Source organism: Neovison vison, chromosome 5, assembly GCF_020171115.1.
Source record: "Neovison vison isolate M4711 chromosome 5, ASM_NN_V1, whole genome shotgun sequence".
NCBI classification, from domain to species: Eukaryota; Metazoa; Chordata; class Mammalia; order Carnivora; family Mustelidae; genus Neogale; species Neogale vison.
Window position 1 is genome coordinate 104,455,185 of NC_058095.1, and position 23,785 is coordinate 104,478,969.

Sequence of the window (23,785 nt, forward strand, 5' to 3'; positions counted from 1 at the left end):
GCTGGTGAAGTATAAGTTTAAAAATCAATTTATTTTACTACTCTTTTATTAATATGCAATATGTTGGCTTTACTTTAATATGTACATTCATCAAATTTTGTGTTACCCATTTTTATACTTTCTTCTTGCATGTCTGTGTCTTAAGCCTTTTCTTACTCCAATAACAAACCATGTTATTTTATTATCTAACATAACTTACTAGTTCCATGGAACTCGCTAGAACTTGTGTTGGAACGCCATACTACCTATCCCCAGAGATCTGTCAGAATAAACCCTACAACAATAAAACGTGAGTTGCCGACGGTTGGTTCGAAAGTCTCTATAAAACGGGCAGATTCTTTCTCATGGTACTTTCATAATTTCATTTCCTTCACGTGTGAAATGGGGATCACGGGAACTGTCTCCAACCACCTCAGTGTCCCCTGAAGCTTTTGAACATATTTAGAAGAAAGACATTTCATCTGAAGACACAAGTGATAAAAAGACTAACATTGAAAATTGCAGTCTCTGTGATATGCATCTTTTTGATTTTTCATACCTTCCAAACACTGTTTAGCCTAACACAGAAAGTGTTGTGGAGGGGTCAGGGAGAAAGCAATGAGAGTACTGGATTAGGAGCTAGGAGCCCTAGCCTTGGCCCTGTCACCATGTTGACCGCGTTGATTGCCTCTGTAGGTCTCAGTTCCCCTAGCTGTTAGTTAGGCAATCGTTAAGGTATTTCCAGCTTTAAAACCCAACTAGTTTTGTGTAGGAAATACCAGAGCCTACCATTCCAGAATAATATTAGTATACACTAAAGTAAAAGGTGAACATGAGGTAGTTTTTATTTCCATATAAGGAGACGCAGAAAAAAATCACTTTTCAAAGCTGCCTGTTGAACTAGTTGGTTTAGCAAGAGGACTGAATTCCTTCTAGGGGTTAATTTTGCATTTGTTTTGGAAAGTACTCAAGGGATGTTTGGCTGTTTGACTTTGCAAGAGATAAGTGGAGGGCAGAGCCCAGATGGTAGAGATTTCTAAAAAGAGTAGTAAATATTTCTCTGCATAATAGAAAAACAAGCTCCCCACCCCCCCACCCCCCCACCCCCCCACCCCCCCCCCGCCCCTGGAATAGCCTAGAATAATACCAAGAAGGGGTTTGGCCTCCAGTTGGGCAAGAATGCAGCTAGTATAGCCTGCGTGGAAATGGGGACTGTCCAGAGAAACACCCTGGATCATTTGCATTGCTTTGTACTGACTCAGTACTTGAGTCAATATTTAAATATGCTGACTTGGTGCTTTTGTTAATTGGAAGACCTTAGCGATAATCAGCTGGGTAGCTGCTGCCCGGTGGATCAGGAAACCAGTCCCTGGCTCACCTTAGCCCCCACCCCACGTAGGGCATAGGAGACTTGTAGAAGTTTCCACCCAGTGCCAAGTGGACCACACTGGCTGGTATAGAGGGCGCTCTGGGACAGGGGAGGGTGTGGGCCTAGGGAAGACCCGGTGATTATAAAATTCCAAGTGGTCGTGGGAAGTGGTCTGTGAGTTTCTGGAAACTCTTAGGAAAACACTAGAAAGCAGTTGGAAATTGTTTCCTACCTATTCTGTAATCAATCTTCATTTCCTCAAGCCTTCAGGATGTCTCCCTCTGCTCCTGCCCACACTCAGAGAAGTGTGGCTAAACAGTGGGGCCGTTTTCCTCACTTTACAGAATCCTTGTGTTCATTGTTTCATTTCTCACTGTATTTTCTTTGTTTTTTTTAGATTTAATGATGCCTTTTTTATAAGATAACTCCTTATTACACCAATCACATAAAAGCACTAAGTACTGAAGAGCAAGCCTCTGGTCATATGTTACAAGCACAATTTTCAATTTATTTAGTGCCAGATACTATGTTGTCTCTCTCTCTTTTTTTTTTAAATAAACATATAATGTATTATTAGCCCCAGGGGTACAGGTCTGTGAATCGCGAGGTTTACACACTTCACAAGCACTCACCATAGCACATTCTGTCCCGAATGTCCATAACCCCCCACTACCCTCTCCCTATCCTCCCTCCCTATCAGCCCTCTCCCCTCCGCCCCCTCCCCCCACTGCTGCAACCGGGTCAGTTTGTTTTGTGAGATTAAGAGTCTCTTATGGTTTGTCACTATGTTGTCTCTTAATAGAGCTTTGGTTCTGTCAGTGGCTTTAAGAAGAATATACCTTCCTAAATCAACCAAATTTTACCCTTTGAATCAAAACAAATCCATGTTTGAGTCTTGCCAGCTTCCTCCAAATTGTTCAGAATTTCTTACATACACACATTTCCTCCGGCACATGAAGCTGAGGTAAACACTGAGCCCTCAGATTGTAGCAAAGTTAGTATATCTTTTCTCTGCTAGGATTCTCACAAACTGTGCCTTGTTTTTTTTTTTTTTTTTTTTTTTTTAAAGATTTTATTTATTTATTTGAGAGAGAGAGAGAGACAGTGAGAGAGAGCACGAGCAAGGAGAAGGTCAGAGAGGGAAGCAGACTCCCCATGGAGCTGGGAGCCTGATGCGGGACTCGATCCCGGGACTCCAGGATCACGCCCTGAGCCGAAGGCAGTCGTCCAACCAACTGAGCCACCCAGGCGTCCCAACAAACTGTGCCTTGTTTTGATGTGACCTCTTACCTTAGTAGGACAAAGAATTGAAAAAGTAAGGATAAAACCTGTAAAATTGTAAGGATACACAAATATCAGTCCCTGAAAGGATAAAGACTTTAATTGAGAATTATCGGTATTTCTTGGCATGTGATCTCTTATCTTCCCCAGGGATATTTGGTCTCTTGGCTGTGTCTTATATGAGCTTTGCACACTCAAGCATCCTGTAAGTATGTTAATCATCAGAGTAATCTTGAATCATTAAAACTATAAAAGTGAAATTAACTTTTGAGAGGAAAAAAGTTAATGTTTGGAGTTATTAGGTTGTCAAAAATCACATGGACAAGCTATTAAGATGAGTGATCAATCCATATATACAGACATGGAAAAATGTGCAACTTATATAGTAAAAAACCCAAGCTACACAGCATATTTTCCTTAAAAATCAACTGTGCACGAATATATAATCAGCAAAGGGAAAAGGTGCGTGGGGTGAAGTCTGTAGGAAACCAGACACAAGCTTCTAAGACCCTCTCCCAACGGAGTCACACAGGAGTCACGTTGCTTTCTCCAGCAAAAGCAGTGACAGCACGTGTGAAAGGTTCTCACCCAGGGAAGCTCCTTAGAGACCCAGTGCTCAGGGTTTTGATGTGGAACTAGTCATGCAGGCGCCCTATGCCTGGCAGGTACCACGCTTCCAGACTCCCAGGAAGAAGCGGGTGTACAGCATCAACCATATTGTTTGCACCATCAGTGTAGGCAAAGAGAGCCACTCTGAACACTGAGGGAGCCGTGGGAACTCTCCAGAAACGTGAGTTCCCAGAAGCCAGCCAAGGGCCATATGGTAAGGAGGCCTTTTTTTTTTTTTTTTTAGGTTTTATTTATTCATTTGACACAGAGGGAGAGAGATCACAAGTAGGCAGAGCAGCATTTGACACAGAGGGAGAGAGATCACAAGTAGGCAGAGCAGCGGGCAGGGAGAGAGGAGGAAGCAGCCTCCCTGCTGAGCAGAGCCGATGCTGGGCTCAATCCCAGGACCCCGAGATCATGACCTGAGCCAAAGGCAGAGGCTTAACCCACTGAGTCACCCAGGCACCCCAAGGGGGCCTTTCTAAGGAAAGCAGTCTTAAACCTGCTGTGTGAACACTTTTCTACACAGCTGTTATTATCGTTATTTATTATTACTACTATTATTATTGTCAAAGGTCAGACAGCTAGTAATAGCCTGATTAAACTTGATCTTTACTGTGTCATTGAACATTATGCTCATGTGTAAACCCATGGCCTCATACAATGGAAGATTCTCTGGTTAACGAAGAATTTTTTTTTTTTTTAAAGAAAGGTCAGAAAGTAGTTTAACATTTTTTAAAAAGATTTTATTTATTTATTTGACAGACAGAGATCATAAGCAGGCAGAGCAGCAAGGCAGAGCAGCAGGCAGAGAGAGGGGGAAGCAGGCTCCCTGCTGAGCAGAGAGCCTGATTCCTGATTCGGGGCTTGATCCCAGGACCCTGGGATCATGACGTGAGCCGAAGGCAAAGGCTTTAACCCACTGAGCCACTCAGGTGCCCCTGGTTAATGAAGAATTTTTGAGGAAATGTTTTTGCTTTGTTAATTTAGAAAGCAAGGTGTAAACTTTCATATTGTTATGACTTCAACTCTGTAAACATTATTTTACTTTTTAAAAAATGTAAGCTCTGTGCCCAATGTGGGGTTTGAACTCACAACCCTGAGATCAAGTGTCACATGCTCTATGCACTGAGCCAATCAGGCACCCCAGTAAACATTGTTTTAAAAGACTAGAAGGAAATATATCCTTGGCTGACAAAATTATACATATTTACCCTGTTTGTAGCTTCCTCTTGCTTCCAGTTTTTCATAATGAATAAATATTATTTTGATAAGAAAAAATTAAAACTAAGAAAAGCTTGTTTTATATAACATGGCATCATATTGTGTAACTGCCTATAATATCTACTCATCAAATATTAGTTGATGAAAACCATTTAGGGTGGACCATAGTCCACCCTACTAATTGAAGCCTTATAACGGGGCTCAATCCCAGGACTCCGAGATCATGACCTGAGCCATGGTCAGGTCTTCTAATTGAAGCCTTATAACGTTGTGTTTCAGTTTCGCTTTAAGATTCAATTTCCACTTCTTTTAATTTATAAAGTCCAGCTTGAGCAAAAGCAAAAGGATTGCTTCCTCAGGGTCCCTCAGCTGGATCAGGGAAGGGTGGTCAGTACGAGCCCCCCATCCCAGTCCTGGGTGCAGGAATCTGAGGGTGACAGGCACAGACCCCCCCTCCCCCCCGTGCAGGGGTGTGTTTCTGCCACAGGCCTGCCTGCGTGGGGGCCCTTCTGTTGAGCACCGGCTGGAAACATTGTTTTGTTCCTTGGTATTACTTTACAAACTAGAATTCAACGTTTTCTCTGATTTAGTATCACCATTCCTTGTCCTTTCAGTTTGAGGGTCACAACTTACACCAGTTGGTTCTGAAGATTTGTCAAGCACATTTTGCCCCGATACCCACAACGTTCTCCCGTGACCTGCAAGCCTTGATATCTCAACTCTTTGAAGTATCTCCCCGAGATCGGCCGTCTATTAGTTCCATTTTGAAAAGGCCCTTTTTAGAGAAGCTTATTGCCAAATACTTGACTCCCGAGGTGAGCTTGGAGATGATTCTATGTGGATTTTGGCAGAGATTTTGGTTAGCAGATCCTTGACACATGTGTTCCATCTTAGGTCATTCGGGAGGACTTTAGTCACAGCCTCACACATAAAGCAAGACAGTTGGCTTCTCAACCTGCAGGGAAGGGGGTCCAAGGTAAGAATGATTTGACCACGTGATCAAAAATCATTTCTTACGTGTGTCACACACGGTGAGTTTTAATATATGGCTGACAATATTAGCAGGGAAATTCCACTAAATACACCGAACATGGACGTTTAAAATATATGAGTAATGTTGGGGTGCCTGGATGGCTCAGTCGGTTAAGCATCCAACTTTTGACCTCAGCTCAGGTCTTGATCCCAGTCATGAGTTCAAGCCCAGCCTTAGGCTCCACACTGGGTGTAGAGCCTGCTTTTTTTTAAAAAAAATTATATATAAGTATATATACACACACAACACACATTTTTCTTATATATATATATGTGACAGTTTTTTTCATATATCTATTTTTTCCTATATATTTTTCATATTTCAATAAGTATATGTAGTATTCACTAAGTATATATATATTCAGTAAGTATATTGAATACTATTGAATACTATTCAGTAATACTGAATACTATTCAATAAGTATATATAGTATTTCAATAAGTCTAGCTGAGAGAGCATTTCATATATATACATATATATATGAAAGATCATCCTTTTGAATGGTGACTAGTGTGTTTGCCTGTATATCTAGTTCACGCCTGCTCTGAATGACTCCTATCCTCTCTTCCATTAGTCAGGAAACTTCAGGAAGCAGTGGATTTACTAATGAAGATACTTGACGAGGTAGAACCCTAACTTAACTTTTGTGTAGGGAAGAGACAGAGAGTTGGAGAAGGTTCACAGACAGACCCGGGATGATGAGATGAAGCAAATTTTTTATAGGGAGGAAGGACTGGTGGTTCAGAGTTTTCCTGCAAAGGCCTCATGGAGCTGCAGTTAGTATCTTGGACCTAATCAGTGACTGTGATCACTATTTTAGGGCCCCTAAGCAAAGCAGGGGATACTTTAATGATCAATAGAGAAGCAGTTTTAGTGGCGGGTTCAGGATCAGCTGATGACATGCCCCATGCCTGTGTGTGCATGTGAGAGACACAGATAGTAAAGAAGACAAAATTATTAATTCCACTGATATTGTGAAATAAGTGCAGCGGGGCCTTAGTCCATAATCCAATGTCTGAACTGAGAGGATGAGGAGGAGCAGAACATCTCTCCAGGAAGGCAGTGACAGGGAAATCTATCTACTGTCATAGAGACACTAGGCTTGAGGTAAGTCGTCAAGGGAAGAAGAGCGACTGAGTCCCTCTGCCATGTGTGATTCGGTTTGCTGTTGTTATACATGGGTTTAGATTGAGAATGTTTCAAAGTAGGTAAGTGGAGGGTGAGAGAAGGCACACTGTCCACATTTCTAACAGAGGAAGGAAAGGAAAACAGGAACAAAGCCTGATGGTGGCAAACACAGAGATGTACTTCATGGGGGCGCCTGGGTGGCGCAGTCAGTGAAGCATCCAGCTCTTGATTTTGGCTCAGGTCATGATCTCAGAGTCCTGAGATATGGGCCTGGGTGGGGCTTGGCACTCAGCAGGGAGTCTACTTAAGATTCTCTCTCTCTGGGACGCCTGGGTGGCGCAGTTGGTTGGACGACTGCCTTCGGCTCAGGGCGTGATCCTGGAGTCCCGGGATCGAGTCCCACATCAGGCTCCCAGCTCCATGGGGAGTCTGCTTCGCTCTCTGACCTTCTCCTCGCTCATTCTCTCTCTCACACTCTCTCTCTCAAATAAATAAATAAAATCTTTAAAAAAAAAAAAAAAAAAGATTCTCTCTCTCTCCCTCTCAAAAAAAAAAAAAATCCTGCTCACACATTTCACTCAAGAGTGTGGTGTGAGCGACGTAGCCTATAGCCCAAGTGATGATGACTACATGTAATTACTTATGCCATTATCCAGTGCATCCTTTTTCTATAAATGTTAGCATTAATCCCTAATTTTTTGAAAGCACTGTTAAATATACTAGAAATATGTGAGGGAACCCTGGATAAAATGGTTCTCCATTAAAAGACAATGCAGACTAGTTTTCCATACAGACTTCTCTCATTAGGTCTAAACATCTCAGACTAAAGCGACCTTCCTGGGTCACGAAAGGTCCCTTATATTCACACTCTCATGAGCACTGATGTTAAGATGTTGCCATTTTAAAGAAACTGAAGTTGTTTTCTTTTGGTTCAATAAGATTCTGTGATACAGAAAGCGAGATTCCAGGGAAAGTGTCTACCAAGATCAAGGCTATCAGAGCCATTTAAAAGGAAGGAGATATTGTATAGAAATGAAAAGAGACCCCCAGCTGGAGCTCAAAAGCCTATATCTGTAAGTTGTACTAACCCCTTCCTCTGGTTTGTTAGCAGGTGTCATGTCCTACAGACCTACATGCACATGTTCCTAGGATATAAGCCCATTGCTTTGGAGAACACTCATTTTGTCCTTAGGAGCACAATCACTGTGCACTGAACATTAAAGGGGTACTCCATTGGACAACTCCTAGTTGTATTTCCTTGGAAGTATCCCATGTTCTAGTTTTAGTTTTCCTACAACTCAAAATCTTTTGATTTCTTTAAAGAAATAAGGTTTTTCTAAATAGAATAAGTGAGTCACATTGCAGCAGAAAATGGGCTGCATTTCATTCCCTTAATTCTAACGTGTTCTATATAATTGAGAAATTTTTAGTATATAGTCAGGGTGATTTTTTTCCTAGAGATTCTCTAGGCTTAGTTATCTGAATCCACATCGACAGAGCATAGAACTTCTTAATTCATGCTGGTGGAATGCTTCTGGTATATAAATGATAAAATGGCTATTGTCTCTTCATTGAACTGTATTTTTAAAGAAGGTTATGAATGTATGATTAGAGGACTATTAGAGGACTAAGTGTTTACTTGTTACATAGACATTTTAGAAAATGTGGAGGTGTATAGATAGATTTTGAAACTATGAGTTAAATTACTGCTCTTTGTTTGATAGACTGTGGTTTCACTTACATTAAAGAAATATAAAAGTCAGGGAACCTGGCTGGCTCAATTGGAAGAGCATGGGAGTCTTGATCTTGGGGTCGTGAGTTTGAGCCCCAGGTTGGGTCTAAAGATTACTATAAAAATAAATAAATAAATAAATTTAAAAGAATTTAAAAGTATGTTGTTGATTTAGAATAGTCTGTAGCAGACTGGTAGGAGAGGAAAAAACACCTAAAAGATTCCAGGATGGCTTAAGTTAGGAGAACAGGTCTGATGTTCTCATTACCACTTGGGATTTTAAGGAAAAACCTAAAGAAACTGTTAATTTCCTTCCAATACTTTTCTCTATTTCTAGCCATTTTTCAACAGATAGTTAATAGTACCTTGTTTGGGGTTATATATAGGTAAAATTGTGAAACTAAGAAACATACATCACACTTTAAAATATTAAATAAATATTAAATTTTTGTCTAGACTAAGAACAAATTTTATACATTTACTTTAATGTTTAAAGAAAACTATATGAAGTTGCCCATTTAAAAAAAAAAAAAAGACTTTATTTATTTATTTATTTAGAGAGGGAGCACGAACAGAGGGCGGGGAGAAGGGAGGAGAGAGTGGACTCCTTGTTAAGCACAGAGATCAGATCTCAGGACTTGATGTTCTTGATCTCAGAACCCTGAGATCATGACCTGAACTTAAACCAATCTGAGTCATATGTTTAACCGATGGAGCCATCCAGGTACCCTGAAGGTGACATTTTTTAAGTTAAAAATGATCCAATATCTACAATTCCATAGGGTTCCTCTAACATATGTAGGAACCACACAGCATTAAAAAGAACAAAGAACATAGTGTGTTACTTCTTCACAGTGAGGAAACCTCAGGTTAAACCGTTTGGTTATTTATATTTCCAGCCACCAGTTCTAGGTCTTTCCAGTGGTTTGAACTTCTTTTTCTCTTTTGTTATGTAGGCAGTTGTTCTGGCTGTTGTTGAATTGGCCCTAGTTTGCTAGTTAGCAACAGGGTCTTGGCTGGTTTTCATCTGTTAAGTTGGTCTGGTTCTTATCTCATAACTCAGTGGCCTCACTTAACTCTGAGACAATCGTTTGTTTCTGATTCTCCTCCTGTTATTCTGTTCTGGTTGGGAAGGGCGTTGAGGTGTAGCTTGGGGCCATAGCTCATATGCCGTCACAGCTGTTAAATGACTTTCCGCATGTTTACTTGGGAAGAATGACTGAATGAATCAGCATCGTCTTTCCTTCAAGTCATGATGACATCTCGTATTTAGTTCATCAGCACCTAAAAATGTTACGAATCCCCAAATTTATGACTTGTGCAATAACATTTATTCTCCCATAAAGTACAGCAAGATGTAAAGAAGTTTATAAAAATAGAAAATAATAATACTGAGTTTAGTTTCAGAGCTTGGGTTGATTTGAGTATGCACACTTCCTAGCTAAGCATTTTTGGTAGACCAACCATGAAGTATGCAGGATTCCTCTTCACACCGTAGTAAAATTGTAAACTACTATGCTAAAGTAGGACTTGCACTTCTAAAATATTTTCCAGTTCTAGGATTTGGGGATTCTAAGATTATCTACTTTGAAAAATGAGTCTAGAGCAAAAATGACAGAAACACACTTACAGTGCCTTGTTTTAGCTGTGGTCACTATCACACTGTCAGTTATTATGGATTTTAATTTTGTGTCTTCAAAAATCTCTCCTCTTCTTTTTGATCCTTCAGATAAAAATGGTAGAAAGGCCCAAATTTGCTGCAATGCGTGGACATTATGACTATTATTATGCCCAACTTGATGTGTTGAGGAAGAGAGTGCATGAACCAATTTACCACTGTGTTCCTCAAAAAGATTCTGGAGTTGAGGAGAATTATAATCAGGAAGAAAGCCATAGTCCGTCACCAGGTCAATGGTAATGTTAGAGTCTAACTTGAACTTTGGTCCTCTGAAAATATTATGATATACCAACATTTATTCCAAAGCCCTCCCAATTCTCCTAAAACAAATAATCCAAGAAGAATTTCCAACTCTTCATCTTGAATCCCAATTCACAGTTCCCTTGACACTGTGTCATCTCAAATCTGATGTAGCTTATCTTATTCATGGAGCCATTGAACTGTGAGCAGAAATTCATACTCCTGAATTTTTCCCGGTTTTTTTTTTTTCTTCCTTCTAGTAAGTTCCACCATCTGGGAGGAAGAAAGTAGTGGTATATATATCATTTTCCAAAGAAATGATTAATATTAATCCATAATAATTGAATTGCAATCAAGTTATTTAAGACATATTGAAAAGTGAAATATCTTTCATTCAGTATCTATTTTCTTAGGATCTTGCATTTGTGTACCAGTGTGAGGAACAGAGGTAAAGGAATGGGTACCATCTTGTTCTCAAGTAGCTGAGAGCACAGTTTATAAATGGACAAGCAACTGGGGTGGTGAGGCCATTGATCAGATACCTGCCCAAAGCATGAGAAGAACCTGGCATAGGTTTTTCTTTTTCCCTCCAACACATTGTAGACCATCCGGTCTACAGGATGGACTGATCCTGTCCTGAAGGAAAAATCACCGCATCAGAATATTTTTCTGTTTGATCCTTTCCTATATCCCCAATTTAGAAATTGGAAATTTCTAAAAGGCACAGTTCTCTTTGCTTCCTTTCTTTCTGATTCCCAAGTACGCATTTTGTAACTGTGAACTACTTCTTGAATTCGGAATTTTCAAGCCACCGGTGAACTGTGAATCTCATTAATACATCTCACAAATAAATAAAATCTACTTCTCAAATTAGTGCCTACGACTAGTAAAAATTCCTACACCAGCTGAACATTTTTATTTTCTAAGGCCTACGGAATACCTTCAGAGGAAATGTGAAGCCCAACAATATAAGCTGAAAGTGGAAAAGCAGTTGGTAAGTAAAATTCCAGTTCCGAGGGACAATCAGGAATTTCCTGCTCGCAAATACTCATGGGTCCTTCCTTAAGTCAAAGTGCATTCCACACAGAGGGTCAAGACCACCCTCCACCTTCTCTAGTTTTTAATAGCTAAAGAGGAATAATGGAAATGTGCTTGAATCAGGGTGTTGGAAGCCTGCTTTCTTCCCGGGCTCTATCACTTGCTGTGTGACGTTGGGCAGGTCATATGACCTCTCTGAGCCTCAGTTTGCTTTTTATAAATGACAGTTTGGAAGTAGATGAGCTTCTGAGGGTCCCCTTCAGTGTTAAAATTCCTTGATTCTATTTTAGTAGAATTTCATACATTTCTTAAAGGTGACTATTGTATTTTATCCAAAGTGAAATTTACCCTTTAAGTGTAGTGTCAGAGTTCTGGGGCTGAAGGAGGCCGGATGTGCATTCTATTTCTCTTACTCTGGTTTTGGACTGCTCAAAAGCTCTAGTTCTATTCCCCTGCTTAACCTGATGCCCTAGAGCAGCTCATTTTCATAGAACTTCAGTTTCACAAATTATAGTTTAGTAGTTCAAAAAATGAATAGAGGTGTCTTACATGGTGAACATGATAAACAACAGAAAGGGTTTTACTAATAATGTTCTTTGCATTTTAAACATGTCATACTGAAATTAAGAAAATTCTACTGCCCAATCCCCAACAGTGAATCTGATTCACGATACAATTCTTATTTAAAGGAAAGGATCCAAGGTGAAATGAGAGGAAATTTCTAAAAGGCCAGCATGTTTTATAAATCATTTCGTTCCATTGACAGGGTCTCCGTCCATCTTCTCCTGAGCCGAATCACCACTGGAGACAAAAGCGAAGAAATGATGGAGAAGAGCCTCGATTCCAGGAGCTGCAGATCAGGAGAAACAAAGCGATGGAACAGGTTAGAAACAGTCTGATTCCAGGTCTGCCAGGGTCCCCGCACCGTTGTCTCTCGTGGGATATTACTCGTAGCGCTACGTCTGAGCGAGGGCCCTTTTGCATAGTCCTTGGACACACTCGTGGGAGGCTCCTTCCTGGGAGTTTCTGGGGATACAGAGATGTGGAGTTCACTTCCTCAGAGAACGCAGCAGAACGAGGGTCATTAAGCTTTTGACCTCGGGTTGATAAAGTAACTGTCCACCATCACTGTTTTTGAAATTTGTATTCGTGTCCGAGGGTCGCCTTAAGAAAATTTAACAAACCAGGTGGTTTAAAACACCACAGGAAAAAAAAAACAACACAGAAATGTATTGTCTCCCCGTTCTGGGGGCCAGAAGTCCAAAATGAAGGCGTCAGCAGAGCCTTGTTCCTTTTGAAACCTGGAGGGGAATCATTTGCTTCTTGCCGATCTCTGACAATCCTTGGCTCTTGGCTGCGTGACTCCGCTTGCTGTCATCCCATGGATGTCTTCTCCAGGGACACCCGTGGTGTTGGATTAGGGCCCCATTTGACTCCAGTGTGACCACATCTTAGCTCAATTAGCTGCATTTGCAATGACTGTGTCCCCAAATAAGGTCATGTTCCGAGGTACTGGGGGTTAGGATTTCAGTGTATCTTTTTTAAGGGGGGGGCCAAGTTCAACCCATGAAAGTGGGATATATAGAGTAATTGTATGTCATGGACACATTTTGGGTTTTATATAAAAGTGAGATCACCGAAAGCCCCCTGTCACTCCCAGGGAGGGAAGGACCGCAGCTGAAATGTAAGGCAGGTTATCATCTTTAGGGACACTGGGTTTTCTAATTCTTACTGTTGATCACACAGACTTTAAATTCTTAGGCTGTGTAGAGATTACTCAGCTCAGTTGTTCACCAGCATTTAAAATTTTTGGATTGGGATTGTCTTCCAGGAATATTGGAAGCAGTTAGAGGAAATACGCCAACAGTACCACAATGACATGAAGGAAATTAGAAAGAAGATGGGGAGTGAACTGGAGGTGAATACATTTTTCTCCTAAAGAAAACCTGATTCTACTGACTGAGAGCTAACTAAACTTGTAATAGGAAAGCTAATATTTAATTGAAGCTTTTATAATGGCTTACTTGAGGCTACCCACACTGGTGAGGACATCTGAGACTCTCATTTGGGAATGGATATTATTAAAAGTATTCATTGTCTCCCTTGTGAATCAGTCAGTACTCACTGACAGAGCAGCTGCTTTACACCAGAACCAGATTAGAGGCAGAGAGTAAGTCTGTGTCCATAAGGGAGGGAACAGGATGAACATTTACTGGATTCAGCTCTATTGGAGAAGCCTCATATGCAGGGGTAAGGTTCAAAAGTCTGGATAAGGCCACATTTGAGTGCAGTCGTCTTGATTGATTCTTGAAAATTCTTTAAAGTTGCTGCATTGGAAACTCATTCTTCCATCTCTCAGATCACTGCTTATTCAGTAGAGCTCCAGACGAGATAGCTGGCCTGTGTCTGTAGACCGTGTTGCGTGAAAAACACACGAATGTTTGACCATAGAACCACCATCCTGGAACGCTCCTCCTATAAGAGGCCAGTGGTTCCGAGGCCTGCCGAGGACACATGCATGCAGTGGAATTGCCCACACAGCTGGACTTGATTTCTTTCTCCTTCTCCCCCACCCCTGAGGGCACATAGATAAATGAATATGGGTGAAGGGAGCGTAGGGAACAATTCAACTGTACGTACTTGGGCCTTGAAGCAAAGTCTTCACACACATTATCTTCTTTTACTCCCCGTGATAGGGAAGGTTAATAACTCACCCAGAGCCACTTTGTTATTATGAGGTGGAGTAAACATCTGATTCTGAAAACGCTACTCTTTCTAACATAAGCATTCTATTCACAAAGAGTTGGAAAGACATGACACACACATATGAGCGATGATTGAGTGAGACTGAGTATAATTAAGCTCTGTATGTGCCCAGGAGTAAGGATGAGCCAGGAGAGCATTTTCATGGTCTAATATGGCCTGAGAAGAGGAGCGGAATTTGGGGAGGCAGAGCGGAGGGGGAAGGCATTCTGCAGGAACCACGCAGAGGTCCACAAGGGACTGGTGGCACTGGAGGGGGAAAGTTGGAGATGGTTCTCTCCAGAGCACAGACTGGTTAATGGTGAGGAGCCTCAGCCTTCTTTTTAAGGCACATCTGTGATGGGAAACCCAAGTCCAGGAAGGATGGATAGCAGACTTTTCTAGAGAGACCAGGAAAGATGCAGGTGGGGGATTGCCAAGGGCAGCCACAGGGGAAGGGACCCGGAAGGAGGGTGCTGTTCCAGCCACTTTCAATGATGGCGCCTGGGCAGTGGGAGGAGAGCGTTTCCTCACTAGATCCCATTCAAAACTGGCCACGGTCCACACTGTGGACTTCAGAACCCAAAAAGAATTAATCCAATTGACTGTATATAATTTGTACTTTTAGGAGGACTCAAAAATAAGTCATAAAACCTATTTAGTGAAGAAAAGCGACCTGCCCATCCACCAAGAGGCACCTGAGGAAGAAACTCGTATGCAGGTGATGGTTATAATGAGGTGATAATGCATTTCCCAGCGAGCTGCCTCTGGCCCAGAGGTTCTCAGCCCTCACTGTGCAGGGGGGCTTAAAAGCTCAGATGCCTGGGCTTCCTGTTTGCAGCAGCTGGCTAGGCGATTCGGGGTACAGCCAAGTTTGAAACCTGCTCTCGGGTGTGTATGAGAGCTCAGCATTCTGGATAGTGTTCAAGTCAGGGTCAGACACATTGGTCAGAAGTCAGATGGTTAACGTCTTTCCACTTCAACCTTGTGTTTTTGGTGGCAGGAGAGAACTGGGCAGAGATGAACTATCCCATGGCTCTCCAGAAGCTTTTTGGTTTTTCCCTCCTGGGAGGTCTTTCACCTTTATCTTCAAGGTGCCACAAAGGCTTGGTGAAAGGCAGATGAGGAGGACCCATGTTGAGTGATGACCGAAAGTGTCTTGCCTTGTGAAAAATCTTGGGCCCTTCCATGACGTGATGCTGGAAAGCTCTACAGTGGACTGAGTGGGGAGGATGGGGTTCAGGAGTCTAAGATAGTTGTATTTTTTTTTTCCCCAATTTATTTATTTTCAGAAAAACAGTATTCATTATTTTTTCACCACACCCAGTGCTCCATGCAAGCTGTGCCCTCTATAATACCCACCACCTGGTACCCCAACCTCCCACCCCCCCGCCACTTCAAACCCCTCAGACTGTTTTTCAGAGTCCATAGTCTCTCATGGTTCACCTCCCCTTCCAATTTACCCAAATTCCCTACTACTCTCTAACGCCCCTTGTCTTCCATGCTATTGGTTATGCTCCACAAATGAGTGAAACCATATGATAATTGACTCTCTCTGCTTGACTGATTTCACTCAGCATAATCTCTTCCAGTCCCGTCCATGTTGCTACAAAAGTTGGATATTCGTCCTTTCTGATGGAGGCATAATACTCCATAGTGTATATGGACCACATCTTCCTTATCCATTCTAAGATAGTTGTATTTTAAGGAAAATAGAGAAATAGGACACTTCTTCTACAATTGAGACAACCAGAATACACAATCCAATCAGACAGCCAACCTCACAAAGAAAGTAAGATATAAAATCACAGTTCTCTTTCATAGTTCAGGATCTTGCAAGGCAGAAAACTGCCTTCCCAGGCTTGTGGGGCAAACGGGTAATAGTGAGTCAAGGCAACACATCTTGTATGTGAAGTACCTACCCACGAGGCAGTAATTACTTCTCAAGGAGAGATGATAGAGACCTTCTGTAAAATAGCGGTAAGAAGACAGCATTGAAACACACGCACGTGTGCACACACACACACCAAGGAGACTCGTGCTTCTGGCTGGAGAGGAGTCATACCGTTTACTAAAGACTGGGAAGAGTGGGGAGCACGCTTGCTGTGGGGGGCAATCAAGAGTTCCACTTTGGACATCAGTTGAGTGAAAGAAAGTCTGAGGGCTTCAAGGCCTATTCAGGGTGCTGACTTCACTGCCCATCCCCCCAGCTCAGAACACGCTTTCCCCAGACCTTCACATACGCACAGTACAACAGCATCCCAGGGGTCATGCCGAATGCCGAGATAGGCTTTTCCCGCATTACTCTAAACCTGTGCTCATCTTCTATGCTATTACCCTATTTTATTTCCTTTTATCACCCATAACTTTCTGAAGTTATGTTGTTAATTTACCTCATGGATTTTATGCCAATAAAATGTAAGTTCCATGTCAGCAGGGACCTTTGGTCACCTTCGCTGTACTAAAGTCCTGTGGAGGACTGTGCCTGGCCCATGGTGGGTGCTCATTGTGGGTTTATGGAATGAATGTCAGAGTAAAGATGTTGCGAAGTACGCGGCTGAGTATGTGAGCCTGCAGCTCAGAGGGGGAGGAAAGAGCCAACCTGGAGACACCTCTTTTGGAGTCCTTGCATAAAGATGGGACTTCTCTCCATAGGAATGGCTGAGACCGTGCAATGAGGAAGAGAAGGGCAAAGGGCCCAGGACTGGACCCTGAGAAAGCTTTGAACTTACAGCTCCTTTGACATTCTTGTCATCCACCCACAGTCTTCTCTTCTTTGAAATTGCCTGTCGATTTTTAGAGCCTTCACCTTCCTTTTTACTATTATGAGCTGCGTACTTTCTTGTTTTCCTGATCACCATTGTAAGCCTCTTAAGGAAGGGCTCCCATAGACAAAATTACATTCTTAAATAGATAAAATCTTTTTTAAAGTGGTGGGGGGGACACCAGGGTGGCTCAGTCGGTGAAGTGTCAGCCTTCAGCTCAGGTCGTGGTCTCCTGGTCCTGGGACAGAGCCCTGCATCGGGCTCCCTGCTCAGTGGGGAGTCTGTTCTTCCTTCTGCCTCACTGCCTCCCTCTCTCTCTCAACTAAATAAGTAAAATCTTCAAAACATTCTTGAATTAGCTTAGGTTGTACTGGACCAGAGTGACAAGCACTGTCACATTATGGAGTTTTCCCCATTGCAATGCCTCTGTTCAGTGTATTAATATTTCAAGTTAATGGGTGCTGTGTCCAAGTTTTTAGTGAATTATTATTAACTTTCCTTTACAAAGGCATATTTTTATTCTCAAATTAATCATCGGATTCAACCCAGAAGTCAAATTATATAAATAGACCATGCTGTGAATTCAGGGATTGTGAAACTGTAATTGTTTGATCAATATTAAATGCTAGATATTAATTTTTCTCTAAACTTGCAGGACATTGAAAGAGACTTGAAACAAATGAGAGTTCAGAACATAAAGGAAAGTAAAATTCTAGAGCAAAACTGTAAAGCTAAGGTAATAATCATTTTGTCTTACGGAGTCATATTAAATAGCTCGTTGGGGGGTCCCCACCTTGTGATCTGGGTTGCCTACAGGATTCTCCCCCCTACTATTTTATGGAATTGCCTAATTCTGTGATGTTTGACTAATGGCTTTAAGTATGCGTAATGTCAAATAGAGTTGTGATTTTAACATTTTTATTGGATTGCTAAATTAACATTATTCTCCTTGCTTTCTTCTAGAGAGGAGTGAAGTTTGAAATTAGTTTAAACCAATGTATTTCTGATGAAAACACCCTCCAAGAAAAAGAGGTATGCCATTAAGTATTTATTTCCACTAACAGGTATAAGAAAAATGAGTGTCTTAATAGCACAGTTAATGAAAATTTCCATAGGATATAAGGAAAATTTTCTTTAATCTTCCTAGAAGAATCTCTAGTGTTCAAACTAGTCTTCCAAAATGCCTTTTTATCTTCCCATTATCTTTTCATTGAGATTATTCCCTTAGATGGATTATTCCACTTTAATTTACTTTTCTCTTATAAAGGAATTATTTTCCTCATAATACTAACTTTCTTGTCATTGCCAAATTAAAATAAGAGACTTAATTTTAGTCAACAACTAATATACTTACCTAAAAAACTGAGCAGATATCCTGAAACCATGCACATTTATTTAAGTTTTAATTAGTTATTGATAACTTTGTGCTGGTCTTTGGGTGAATCTCAATTATGCACTTGGGCTCTCATTGACACAGTGATAAAACACACGTATAGTAAACTCAAACCTCATTTTATTACTTGCATTCAACATCGTTTTTAATCCCATTTTTTACCAGACCTGCTAACAAATATCAAGATCAATTGATTTGTGTTTCCATTTCACCTTCTCTAACTTTGCTTTTTAAATGACTAAAAGTTATGTGTGTGGATGTAATAGGTTCTGTATCACATCTGATACTCAATTTCTTTCTTTCATCTTCTTCATTAGCACAAAAACGTTTAATTTTATCCTTTCTGATTTTTTGTTTTGAATAGATTTCATGTTTTAGAGCAGTTTTGAGTTCATGGCAAAAAGGAGCAGAAGGTGCCGAGATTTCCCATCTATTCCTGGTCCCCTCATATGCACAGTCTCCCCCCCAACTGGGGTGGAACATTTGTTATGACTGATGGGCTCAGATGGACACATCATAATCAACCAAGTCCACAGTTCACATTGGGGTTCACTCTTGGTGCTGTACTTCCTATGGGTTTTGACGTAACAACCCGTATCCGTATCCATCATTATGGTACCACACAGAATAGTTTCACTGCCCTAAGAATCCTCTGTGCTCTGCTTACCTTTGAGATTTTTCCTACCATTTTGTCACATAGGGACTTCTCAGAGTGGTGACTGTGAACTCTTACCTCTTTGAGCATTCTGCATCTTGGTGTCCCAGAACCAGGAGGATCAAAGGGGGCCTGTTTCTGGGTTGGAGCCACAGTGCTCCTATGAAGCCAGGAGCTGAGGTTGGCCTGGTGGTATAAAGGGATGGAGTCAACAGTTTTATCTTCCAGGATGTTCACCCTTTGTTACTCGATGCTTTGGTGTGCTTGAAACAGAGTGATCATTTTAGTATTGATCAGGGAGTGTCAGGAGGAGTTTTAGGGACCCATATTGGCAATGTTGTGCACCTAAAGCAGGGTGTGGACAAGACAACCTTGAGAGTTCTGTAGGATGGAACCTCAGAAGAATTTTATTGAAGGCAGCAAGTCTGGATAAAATCAAGTTGCCACATGATCAGTGCTTGTCACTGTCGACAAGTAGAAGAAATAAACACACTCCTGTTTCTATCTTGTTCCAACATAGTTCCAGTTTTAAAGTGTTATAACTTGGGGCGCCTGGGTGGCTCAGTGGGTTAAAGCCTCTGCCTTCGACTCGGGTCATGATCCCAGGGTCCTGGGATCAAGTCCGCATCGGGCTCTCTGCTCTGCAGGGAGCCTGCTTCCTCCTCTCTCTCTTTCTCTCTGCTGGCTTCTCTGCCTACTTGTGATCTCTTTCTGTCAAATAAATAAATAAAAATCTTAAAAAAAAATAAAGTGCTATAACTTATTGGTTTAATATACATATACTGAATACTTACCATATGCCTTGGGAAATGTCATTACTGGAAACACACAAAAAATTTTTAACATACTTTTTTTCTCAAAAATATGTCTTGTCATGAAACACTGTGGCCTTGCTTTAGGCAACGGATGTGCACAATAAAACTGTGACCTTTGAGGATGGCATGAAGCTTAAGGAATATAAATGTGTGAAGGAGTATGAAGAGTATACAGACAAAGCATTTGAAGAACTCTGTGGCCCGGAAGCAGGTATGTGTCGTGGCCCTTCGAAGCCAGAGAGGAGAAGGGATATTTTACCATCAGTCCATCACAGTCCCCATCCTCACTCACCTGCAATGTCTCTGTCCTTTTGCTGGGCAGAGCACCTGGTCCTCTGCCACCTGAGACCCAGGCCTTGCTCTGTGCTGTCCCCAACCAGCAGCTCCATGCCAACCTCTTTCCTCATTATCTGCTGGAAGTCTCCATGGACAAGTCCACTAGCCTCGCAAACTCTGCATTTGTCCACTTGAATTTCAGAGCTTTTTCTTCCCGATGATCTTTAATTTCAGGTATGGCCAACAGCAGCCTGGCAGTTCCTGCTGTTCAGCTGGGGTGGGCTCTGCCCTCAAATGTCTCTGGAGTTTTCCTCCTTCATTCCCCCTGCCAGTGGTTTCGGGCCCTGTCACCTCTCAGCGGCGTGGTGAGGTAGTGAGTGTATGCACTTTGGAGACAGATGGGAGTTTGGAAGCTGGCGCTACCACTTTCTGGCCAGGTGACTTTCCACAAGTGACTGCAGTTCTCTGAATCTCAGCTTCCTCTAGGAATGGGGATAACAGGACTTGCCACACAGGTTTATTGGGGGACGAAAGTGAAATTTGATATATAAACACCTGGCACATAGTGGGTGCTTAATAAATGCTATTTCTTTTTTTTTTCTTTTTTTTTTTTAAGATTTTATTTATTTATTTGACAGACAGAGATCACAAGCAGGCAGACAGGCAGGCAGAGAGAGGGAGAGGAGGAAGCAGGCTCCCTGCAGAGCAGAGAGCCCGATGCGGGACTCGATCCCACGACCCTGAGATCATGACCCGAGCCGAAGGCAGCGGCTTAACCCACTGAGCCACCCGGGCGCCCCAATAAATGCTATTTTTTTTTTAAAGATTTTATTTATTTATTTGACAGAGAGAGATCACAAGTAGGCAGAGAGGCAGGCAGAGAGAGAGAGGAGGAAGCAGGCTCCCTGCTGAGCAGACAGCCTGATGCGGGACTCGATCCCAGGACCCTGAGATCATGACCTGAGCCGAAGGCAGCGGCTTAACCCACTGAGCCACCCAGGCGCCCAATAAATGCTATTTCTAATTTGCTCTTTTCTTGCCTCTTATCTTACTGCCTTGTTCTCCTATGTGTTTTCTTTTCTCTAGTATCTCCCTCTTCATTCTCTAAGTGGCTGCTGGAGTTAGCTTGTTATATTAATCTTATACTTCAATTTTTTTGAGTAATGCCAGCAGGATTCCCCATTATCCATTCCACATATTATCTTATTTAACGCTGTGGAGCCTGATCCTTTGGTGACCCTCCTTTCTTGCCCCAGCACCCCCCTTTCTTCCCACTGAGGATGGGATCCAGACAGCCTCTCAGAGCACCCCTCTCTCTTAGAGCTGTGTGAGCATTTACATACCCTGGCTTGGCTCAGGTTCTTCTTCCTGGAATAATCCATCTCACCTCATTTCCATCTCGAAAAACCTTCATTCAGTTCAGGAGGCATCTTATGGAGATTCTCCCATGTGCACAGACTGTACTAGGTGGTGGGGATCTCAAAGATGAATGAAAACTGGGTCCGCCCTCAACATCACTGTGGGGTTGTGAGCCAAAGAAAGGAGGCACAAAACATGTTTGCTGAGCCCAAATCCTGATCATTGTTAGAGCACCAGCTGGCTAAAGTCAGGGAAGTACCCACTCCTACAGAGCCTGGCCTGCTAAAAGCTTGGGCTCTACCCTGTGTGCTGACCTTTGGTCAACGGGAATTAACTCCTATCTGTGATGAAGAAAGATTGTGCTGGCTGCAGTGTCAGGAGGGTGTGGGGTGGCAGGACTAATGGCAGGAGGATAGCGGTCCAGGTGGGAGATGACAGGTGCATACGGCAGAGCAGTTGTTGAGAATAGACACTAAGGGCGGACCACTGAGTATGGGGGTTGAGGAAGAGAAGGAGGTCAAAGACCTTGTTTTCTAATCCAGATGGATGAAGCTGTCACCAACCAAACAGGCACACACATCATGCAGAGGAAGGTGAGGGGACATAGTTTAACACTCTAGATTTGGGACATATTGGCATTTAGGTCTTTACGAGCCTCAGATGGAGATGCCTCGAAGATGCTAGCTATGTGAGACCAAAGCTCTGGGGCAAATCAGGGTTTCCTTAGCATACACAAGGTGATATCATAATTGCCTTAGCGATAGTTGAAAATACCTAGGCAGAGGGGCTAGAGTGAGAAGGAAATGGAGCTTAGGACAGACCTTAGCAATGTTTAGACAAGGTTTGGGGAAATCCAGAGAGAGTGAAGCCAAAGGAGGAGAGGAAGTTCTAGAAGAAGGTGCAGGGTTGGCAGCATTAACTAGAAGAGAAAGGCCAAGTGAGGTGGGTTGAATTAACAGCCAACGTTTTGGCCATCAGGCTCCCTTAGTGGCCTGAGCGAAAGTTCCAGTGAAAGTGATGAATTCCAGAGTTAGTCTTTGTGTAAGTTTGTTGGGAAGAGGAGGTCACGAGTTATAGGTCTTGAAAGAGATAGCTACCCCCCCCTTTTTTAATTAAAATGATCTCTGTTTTATACTGAAAATTGTCTTTTAACTTGTCTGCGTTCTTATAATTCAGGTTGAAAATAATTTTCCACAGGATTTGGCCATCTTACGTCTTTTGTGAATTATGTGCTCTTAACTTTCATCCCTTTATCCACTGAAAATGGCATTTATTTTTAAGACTCTTCAAGTTAAAGCTTTACCTGTAATATGTATTGCAAATATTTTTGCCATTTGGTTTTCAGATCTCATCTCCAGTAACAGCAGCAAATGTGTGTATGTACATATATAATTTAGGAATAAACTTTACAAGGATTATGTAAAGCATGTGAAGAATACTATGAAAACTTACTGAAGTGTTTACAGATCACGTGAATAAATGGGGACACATACATTGTCATGTATCAGAAATATTCTTTCCAAATACATATATGGAATTTTGACATTTTCAATCAAAATAATCAAAGCCACAAAAAAATGGAGACATCTTGGCATATTGGAGAATCTTGGAGACTCTTAAGTCGACAAATTTAGAAAAGAAGAGCAGTGAAGGGGCACCTACACTTTCAAATATCAAAATATATTCTGTAAATTATAAAACAATATGACACTAGCACAAGAAAATCAGTGAGAAGAAGAAATAGTTTAGAAACAAACCCTAGGATGGATAGTTATTTGGTGTATGTTGAAAGTTACATCAAAGTCAGTGGGAAAGAAGGGCTCAGATAAATGCTGCGAGGCCAGTTGGTTAACAATTGGGGAAAAATTGTGAAATCAGACCTTATATAATGATACAACAAAATACATTTTTAAAGAACCAAAGAGTTTATATATAAAAATAAAGTTATATGTTAGAAAATGAATTAAAAGAACAATCAAAATCAATTGGCAACCTATGGAATGGGAGAAGATATTTGCAAATGACGTATCTGATAAAGGATTAGTTTCCAAAATATATAAAGAACTTAAAAATCTCAACTCCCCACCAAAATGAAAAATCAAATTAAAAAATGGGCAGAAGGGGGCACCTGGGTGGCTCAGTGGGTTAAAGCCTCTGCCTTCAGCTCAGGTCATGATTCCAGGGTCCTGGGATCGAGCCCCTCATCGGGCTCTCTGCTCAGCAGGGAGCCTGCTTCCACCTCTCTCTCTCTCTCTCTCTCTGCCTGCCTCTCTGCCTACTTGTGATCTCTGCCTGTCAAATAAATGAATAAAATATTTTTTAAAAATGGGCAGAAGACATTAATAGACATTTTCCAAAGCAGACAGACAGATGGCTAACAGATACATAAAAAGATGCTCAGCATCACTGGTCATCAGGAAATGCAAATCAAAACTACAATGGATGTCACCTTACACCTGTCAGAATGGC

General features: G+C 41.8%; 1 protein-coding gene across 2 annotated transcripts in view; it reads left to right on the forward strand.

The window, feature by feature from the left end:
• Positions 1 to 23,785, forward strand: part of NEK5 (NIMA related kinase 5) — a 64,055-nt gene that overhangs the window by 19,283 nt on the left and 20,987 nt on the right. For both annotated transcript variants that reach the window (XM_044249654.1, XM_044249655.1), the window contains exons 7-19: positions 203 to 289; positions 2,780 to 2,834; positions 5,077 to 5,277; positions 5,357 to 5,438; positions 7,563 to 7,696; positions 10,085 to 10,269; positions 11,201 to 11,267; positions 12,078 to 12,194; positions 13,143 to 13,229; positions 14,682 to 14,774; positions 17,474 to 17,554; positions 17,782 to 17,850; positions 19,766 to 19,892. In XM_044249654.1, the coding sequence (XP_044105589.1) occupies positions 203 to 289; positions 2,780 to 2,834; positions 5,077 to 5,277; positions 5,357 to 5,438; positions 7,563 to 7,696; positions 10,085 to 10,269; positions 11,201 to 11,267; positions 12,078 to 12,194; positions 13,143 to 13,229; positions 14,682 to 14,774; positions 17,474 to 17,554; positions 17,782 to 17,850; positions 19,766 to 19,892 (1,385 nt within the window). The remainder of the gene's footprint in view (positions 1 to 202; positions 290 to 2,779; positions 2,835 to 5,076; positions 5,278 to 5,356; positions 5,439 to 7,562; positions 7,697 to 10,084; positions 10,270 to 11,200; positions 11,268 to 12,077; positions 12,195 to 13,142; positions 13,230 to 14,681; positions 14,775 to 17,473; positions 17,555 to 17,781; positions 17,851 to 19,765; positions 19,893 to 23,785) is intronic.